This window comes from Pyxicephalus adspersus, chromosome Z (genome assembly GCF_032062135.1).
Source record: "Pyxicephalus adspersus chromosome Z, UCB_Pads_2.0, whole genome shotgun sequence".
Classification (NCBI taxonomy): Eukaryota; Metazoa; Chordata; class Amphibia; order Anura; family Pyxicephalidae; genus Pyxicephalus; species Pyxicephalus adspersus.
Window position 1 is genome coordinate 17,422,988 of NC_092871.1, and position 8,027 is coordinate 17,431,014.

General features: G+C 39.9%; 1 protein-coding gene across 1 annotated transcript; it reads right to left on the reverse strand.

The window, feature by feature from the left end:
* Positions 1–2,030: 2,030 nt before the first annotated feature.
* Positions 2,031–7,254, reverse strand: LOC140344355 (mRNA decay activator protein ZFP36-like). Its single transcript, XM_072431459.1, has 2 exons — positions 7,105–7,254; positions 2,031–4,690 (listed from the first exon to the last, which is right to left on the reverse strand). Exons 1-2 carry the CDS (start codon positions 7,138–7,140, stop codon positions 3,788–3,790), a joined length of 939 nt encoding a protein of 312 aa, XP_072287560.1. The 5' UTR covers positions 7,141–7,254; the 3' UTR covers positions 2,031–3,787.
* Positions 7,255–8,027: the final 773 nt, after the last annotated feature.

The following is an 8,027-nucleotide window of genomic DNA, read 5'->3' on the forward strand; positions in this document are numbered from 1 at the left end:
CATAGGAGCTACCAGCCAGTTTGCTGAAGGGTTCTTTTCCAAGAAGTCCTGTGCTTTCCTCGGAACAAGGGTGGTAAAACCAGCAAGACCACTGTGCTGGTGGCAATTTGTGGGGCAGAGACACAGACACAATGGGCCTGATTTATTAAAGCTCTCCAAGGCTGGAGAGAATACACTTTCATCAGTGAAGCTGGGTAATCCAGCAAACCTGAAATGATTCAAAGTCATTTGCTATTTGCTAAAAAATGCTTTGAATCGTGGACCAGATCCATTCCAGATTTGCTTGATCACCCAGCTTCACTGATGAACGTGTATTCTCTCCAGCCTTGGAGAGCGTTAATAAATCATGACCAATGTCCCTGATGGAAAGCTCCATTACCAATTTTGGGAACCCCTACAACCTAAGGAGACAAATTATATGTCTATTTGTGTCCTCATTCGGGAGATTTCCAACCACTTCCTCTCCCAGTGTTTCCCAGGACATTCGTCCTGTTTCCTCTTACTGGCATGTGTTCACTATAATTTACTGAAAAGAATCCACCAGGAAGTCACCGAGACTGGCCATCATCTCTCTCTTCAATCTTAAAAGCATTCTGCATCACCCTCTTGTTAGTCTATGGGAAATTCTCATGCAACCACCTTTTAGGAGGAACCAGGGGAAAGGGCTTATTTATAAAGCAAGTTCTGGCCATTCTCCAAATACAGAGCATTTTTTTTAATGCGTGCTTTACAAATGTACCTAAGGTGATGTGACAGGCCTTTAATCTGCAGCCTTATATATGGAACGCTCCATTGGTTTTCCCCATGACATCTTGGGGAGTGCTAGCCACTCTTCATTATTCATAAGCCCTATTGTGTTCACAGTAATGGGATCCATGTATGCTGTTACTGGTCCTACCTCTTGGTTTGGATGAGTGGATCACAGGACTAAAAACATAAATTATTCCTTTTTGGTCAGCTACAATTATTTGATGTACCATCTCCTTGCTTGATAATTAATCTGCATGGAACAATCATCATTAAAAATGTCTGGTTGATCAATTTTTGATGGATGTTCCTAATATTTTTAATATTATTTAAAACAGTATTTTTTTTTTTCATCTTGACTTAGCATCCAACTGAACAACACACTGTGGCTGATGTATTAAAGCTCAAAGGGAATGGAGAAGATAAGACTATCATGGGTGAACCAGGGTAATCTAGCACACCTGGAATGGATTTCCTAAGAATTCATTATTAGTTGGCAAATGTTTGCAATCCTGAACCAGATCCATTTCAGGTTTAAGGATCACCCAATGTTCTCACATGAAAGTCTATGTTCCCCAGTCTTGGAGAGCTTTAATAAATCAGGCTCATTGTGAACGTTTAGCATTAGAAATCTGTGTAAGGTGGAGTATGGAATGAGCAGACCTTATAGTAAGGCAGAGCAGATGAAGCGGCCTTTATTCAGCTTGGGTTAGCACGGGTGGTCACTGGAAACTTAGACTGTGACAAGTTGTCATTGAAGCATAGAACTTTCAGAAGTGTTTTCTAAAGTTAGAAATGTCACTGTTGTTGTTAAAATGAACTCCTTAAGTCTATTGATGACCATGGGGAAAATGTTATAAGGGAGGGGGAGGATATCCAACAGGACAAAAACAGCAATACAAAAGAATGAAAATTCTAACTTTTCCCCATTCTATCCAAGACTAAAAAACAAATGGTTAGAGTTGGACTGAACTAACATACAGCACCCCATACCAAGTACTCCAAGCTTTCCGCACATATCAATAATGCTATAGCTTCTTATCAGTGTCCTTTCTAACTCTACGCCTACACGGGACATTCATAGATGTTCACACGGGTGGGGATTTTGAATGTAAATTTCAACTTGGCTACAAGTCAGTTCTCTGCCCGACACCACCCTCAACCCACCACGCCTCATTAGGGATTGCTGAGGCGTGCACATTGCATTCTTCTATCAGTCCCTTTCATACATAAGGCCTATTGTCTTTGGTTCTACCCCACCCCGGCAAAGAAACAAAAGGCAGTTATCGTAATTCTTAATTTTATTACAGGTTCATTTTATTCACTTAAGTGATTACAAACATATTTCCGACAAATATATATTATCTGCAACATAATACAAAAAAGATAAATATTACATATATAAAATTTGTTTGGTAAATAAATAGGACATAAATAGATACGTATATGTGTTAGCAGTAAACGCTTTGGATTACAACAATCAAGGTATTAATTACTACCAGATTCTTTATCTCTTTTTTGACAATTTTTTGCATAATCCATTGATTTTAACTCCTTGACTGCCAGGCTGCATTTTGCAGTCACTCACTGAGGTAAGAAGGCACGTTGTAGGGAAGTACTTAATGCATTGCAAGGGTGTCATAATACAAATATCAGAGATTGATAAAAATGTATAACTGCAAAAAGCAGAATGTAATTTAAGTGTGTTGCACAATGTAATAATAAAGCCACCAATTAGGCATTTGCACATCTTATCAAAGCAAAGACCAGTTACTCTAAGTGATCAAAAAAGGAATAATCTTTTACTGATTTGACTTTAGTCAGCTGCAGTTTGATTGGTTGGTATGAGTTATTGCACATTGTATGAATTGTTGCACTTTGTGCAAATTACAGTAGCTTGTAGCTGATTGGTCTAGTTTACAACACATTTCTATGGCCAAGTTTTGAAACAATACCTAATTTTACTTATTAACTGTGTATGAAGCCAAAACCATTTAACACAATGAATCATACATAGCTTGATGTCTTCCAGCGACATGCAAGGTCAACAAAATGTAAAGTATACCTATAAATATTTATAAAAAATCTTTGTATCCTTAATAAAAAATCATATATAACAATTGGCCAATACACAGTTAATAAATATGTAACTTTAAGTCAGAAAATTGTGATTAAAACAAAAATTGCTGGTGTGAGAAGGAGCTGTAGCCATCCCGGTTTGCTTCTGAATATCAGGCAACATGGAGGTCTAGAGGTTTTTTTTTAAGAACATGGTAGAAAAATATTTGCTGTATTGTATCACCTAGCAGGCTGGTTGACTTCTACAGGGCCCAGCGCCATATTAATAAACAAGCCAGTAAGCGTATGAATCTGCATTATACACAGTGTAGTGTATACAACCCAAGTAGTAGTGTATCTGTAGCCTACAGAATGATTTTGTGGTGTTGTATTATAACAATGCAATGCATTGCAGCACTTACAAAAACATTAACATTTCAAAATTATTGCAGGAGTTCACAGGGGTATAAATTCAGGGTTTTCACAACCGGGATACTGGTCCACACTGGTCCCATTCTCACCAGTTTAGGTCCAGCCAAAACTAGGGGCTTGAGACTAGGGGCAGTAAACATGCTAAAGACCTTGCTCTGCTACATGATTCGGGGCCTCTTGTACAATAACACAGTAGAGGGAAGCCCTTACACAATATAATGGACCTGTTAGCTATGGAACTTTGTAAGTGTCCATCTCTAAATGATTTAACAACAGATATTGGATTGAGGGTAGAAGAGATCATTTGTGCAAAAACATTATGGTCTTTAAAGCTACTGTAAAGCTTTCACCTAAGACCACTTAGTCCTGAGAATCTGTATAAGGCACTTGGAAAAGAGTCTTTAGATTGTTCTCTTCTCTAGAGATGGAGGAACTTCACAGAATGCCTTTCTTCTTATTAAAGACTCAAATGCTGCGCTGGTCTAATCACCAAGCTGAAATAACAAAGGTTGATCGAAAGCTTTTTTTTTTCTTCCCTTGCTTTTCATCCTCAATCAGAGACAGACAGCCTGTGGAAGATTGGCAATCTCTTGGTGGAAGTCACTTGGCTTGATACTTCGAAGACAGGAGACTCTGACCCACTGCTGTAGCACTCATTCTCAGTGAGAGAATTGGAGGAAGGTGTGCGGAACATCATAGAGTTTGCCAGGGATTCTTGAGGAAGGGTTCCAGCTCTTGAGCACCGACAAGAACAACAGCGAGAGCAAGAGTCCATTCCTTTAAGGGTGGAAACGTGGCTTCTGGTCTCAAGAGGAGCAGGGGAGAAAAGCATATCTGTTGAAGGTGGTGGAGATACTGAAGGAGCTCTGGTGAATGAAGCAGGATCTGGGAAACCGGGTGGTGGAGGTGACCCTCTACGCACTGGTACACCGGTGTAGCTGAGGCTCTGGCGCAGAACTTGCTGGTGAGAACTTCCTTGCTCAGCTGGGTGGTGGATGAAGTTGCAACGAGACCCATATGGACACTCTCCGTACAAGTAGAACTTGTGGCAATACTCTGTCTTGTACTTCGGGTGACGATTAGGCTCTCTCAGCTCTTGCTGCCCATGGGCAAATTGACATTTGGAGCCATACTTGCAGGTCCCAGTTTCAGAAAAGGTGCGGCATAGCTCTGTCTTGTAACGAGGTGAAGGAGCAGGAAGAGCAGGCAGGGGTGCCTTCAGTGGTGGGAACCCCGGTGGTGGAGGTAGTGCAGTCCGGGGTCCTTCTGTAAGGCTAACTGACCGATCTGCTCTAAAGGGAGCACGAGGTGGTTCAAAACCCCAAGGATCACGAGAAGTCCAGCGAGTTTCATCATACAGTTCGGGGGCACAAGAGTGTCTCCTCTGAGGATTGCTGAAGCTGTGGTCATTGGCAGTATCAAAGTCTTCTGTGAGGCTTAAGTTTCGAAGGTTCTGTAGGTCAAACAAGACACCAAATTTAGAACAAGGCCTAAACATGTCAGCAAAAAAAAAAAAAACACTACCCAAAGTTTTAAAAAATAGGAACTTAAACTTTCAAACATTAGGTCTTTGTGAAAACATGTTCCTGAGTCAAAGGGCACATAAAAAAAGAACCGGCAACTTCCTCCAGAGGAAGAACAGATGGCTGTGTGCAAATATAAAGCATGCATCTGTGCTAATGCGGAAATGGTTATGTTTGGGTTAAAGATATGAAAGCACTTAAGATATCAGAGAGCCACAATTTGGGTGGGAACTCAAAAACAGGAAGCCACAAGATCAGAGGCTTTTCATAGTTTCTACTGAGTGGAAAAAAGGACCCTGTAAATGTTTACTCCCCCACTGTAATAGGCATTCTGGATTAAAAGTAAAGCAGTGGCAACCAACCAAATTTCAGCATTTGGAAAAAGGAGTTTGGTTGCTGTCAAAATCACAAATCAGGCTTCACAATGTAAGATTTTATAAAAACTGGTACAGATAAAAATGGGATTTTGATTGACTTTTATCGTCTAGGATAAACGAAACTTGGCTGCTATACATTCAAATGTATTTAATCTAGATCAGGCCAATTATCAATATATAGAACACACCAAGCGGAGAGATTGAAAGAAGAGCTGGCGGAGTGCAGCAAAGTATTGCTTAAAGCCTAGCAAAAGTCTGATAAAAAAAACAAGAAGCAGAAGTTCTGTGTATGTTGCGTAAAGCCAGCCAATGCTAACAGAGCCAATATTTGCAAGTTATGTGACCTGTTCAAGTATCTCTTGCAACGTTCTGCTTCATGAAGGGTAACACCCAAAAGATAACAAGCAGTTGCAAGTATCAAAAGAGCTTGTTAACCCTTAAAAAAGATTTTGCAACAGCTTGTAAATTCATGCAATTAATAATCTTTTTTGGAAAGAAATACAATTGTGTTGTTGTGTGGGAGATTTAGTCAAGAGAAAAGCTGTGGCAGATCATCTTTTATGCTTGACATTCTCTGTGAGAAACCTGTTGACCAAGAAAACCCAAAAGCTGACCACACAAGTTACTATCAGGTTACACAACCTTCCTTAGATCTACCCACAACTATAGGGTAAGGTTTGGGGACTGGATACCGATGTAATGGATTATTTAGGTAGATCCCAAGGTTACTTACAGAAGTTTTGAAGATTATATAAAGATTTTAAACACATATTGTAATGTTCAGCTTTAGTAACAACTTTTTAAAGATCCTCAGGAACAGACAAAGGTACGTGGCCTATCAAAAGTCAGGGTCCATATGTCAGGGACTGAGTGACGTGGAGGAACATAGTGTCAGAAAGGATCAGGGACTGAGTGACGTGGAGGAGCATAGTGTCAGGAAGGTGCAGCAGGTTACTAAGATTGACATTTAGGTATATACAATATGATTGACAGCACAGAAGATGAACTAAATGACGGATGAAAAAAGAACAAAGGGACTAGAATGCTGTTTGGCTGGAAGCAACAACATGTCACTGGGACTATATTGTTTTGGTTCAGCTGTGCAATGCAGAACTGAGCTATAATACCACTTTGCTGTTAACACAAACAGTTCCCTGGTAACAGATTGTAAGCCTTTAATACCGGTGCACTGCCATGACAAAGGGACATGGAATATCCCTTGACCCTCTCCATGTATAATATAGTCAAATATCACTCCTGTACTGAAGGAAATACCCCGGTACTGTGTTCCGGGAACAATGGATCAGCAGCTCTGGAACACCTCAAAAGAGTCGAATGAGTTAAAAATAAACTTAGAATTATGTCTCGTAGCTGTTCCTTGTTCTTCGACTAAGCATCAGATTTACGCCTGCCGTGGACAATGAAAGCTGGATTCTGACAATTTCAATTTGGCTTGATGCTTTGGGTCAAGGCAAACAGATTCTATTTTTAAATCAGGTTTCTTAATATCAAATTATACATTTAAAATAATAAGAATGATCTAAAATGTATGCCACCCAAGCCTATCACCTTCTCCAAATATACTTGTATACTTTTTGTCCCCTAAATCGAAGCCAAAGGCCACATTCAAGTCCAAGCCTAACCTCCCCCCATCACTGGTATGCTGGGGGTCACCTTTCTGCCCTCTCTACCTCCACATTCCAAACAGTCTGACTGAATGCACAAAGTTATCTTTTCATCACACATCCAGTAGAAGTGTCCCACCCTGTCCAATCTCCTCTAAGTCTTTAGGTTGGCATTAAAAACAGAAAAGCATAAAAGTTCTAATAAACGTCTCAGAAAGTGTCCTGAAGAATTTGTACCCACACATTTCTTAGCGTACAACAAAAAAAAAACATTTTTGTGCGGTTTGTTTGTCAAAATAAAAATAAAATGAGCTCATTGTGAATCACCAAAGCCTGTCTCACCTGATAAATAGTGCGAATATCCAAGATCGTGGACATATTGATCAGAACTAAGTGCCTGCTTCTCCGCCCAGTAATTCCTTTAAGCAGTCAGTGCTGTTCTTCTGTGTTGGCTCTAGAGGCTTATATATCCCCAATGCCCCTCCCCTGTCATTGCTGTCAGCTATGAGGTCATCCCCCCAGGCTGAAGAGCACAGAAAGGAGGGGAGGGGTACTGTTAGCTAATCTCTGTCAAGCTAGGAAAACAAGTCAGTCTTCAGCCAAGTGTAAGAAAGAGGAGGAGCGAAAAAAAAAAAAAAAAACTGAAGGCAAGGAAAGGAGAAATGGAGAGGAAAATAGGACAAAAAAAACTGAGACCAGGAGTACAAGAGAGAAACCAAAGAGGGTGAAAAAAAATTAGGAAAGGGATAATATAAACGGAAGTGGTGGAAAGGAAAAGACAGGAAGGGAGAAATAAAAAAATAAATAAAAAAGCAGAGGAAAGGAGTGAGAGGGAAAATAGAGAGGTAAAAAGTAAAAGAAAGAGTAAAGAAGAGGAGAGAGAACAAGAGAGAAGAGTAGAAAAAGGAGCTGAGAGAAGAGGAGGATGGGGGAAAGAAAAGAGGATTAAAAATGGAAAGATAATAACTAAAGTAAGAGTAGCGAGGTAGAAAGAGAGAAAAGAAAAGAAGAGTAGATATAGGAGAGGATAGGAGGATTGGGGGGAAAATTAGTTGAGAGGAGAAAAAAATGAAGAGGAAAAACTAAAGAAATGGTAAAGAGGAAGAGAGAGAAAACTGAAGGAAGAAGAACAGAAAAACGAAATGAGAGGAGAGGAGGATGAGGGAAAGAATAGATAAGAGAAGAGAGTAAAATGAAGAGGAAAAACTAAAGAAATGGTAAAGAGGAAGAGATAGAAAACAGAAGGAAGAAGAGTAGAAAAAGGA

Excerpts from the sequence above, each read along its gene's own strand:
- LOC140344355 (XM_072431459.1), bottom strand. The coding sequence starts at position 7,140 with ATGTCCACGATCTTGGATATTCGCACTATTTATCAG. Across the intron at positions 4,691-7,104 it reads ATATTCGCACTATTTATCAG|AACCTTCGAAACTTAAGCCT; the intron begins GTGAGACAGGCT and ends TTTGACCTACAG.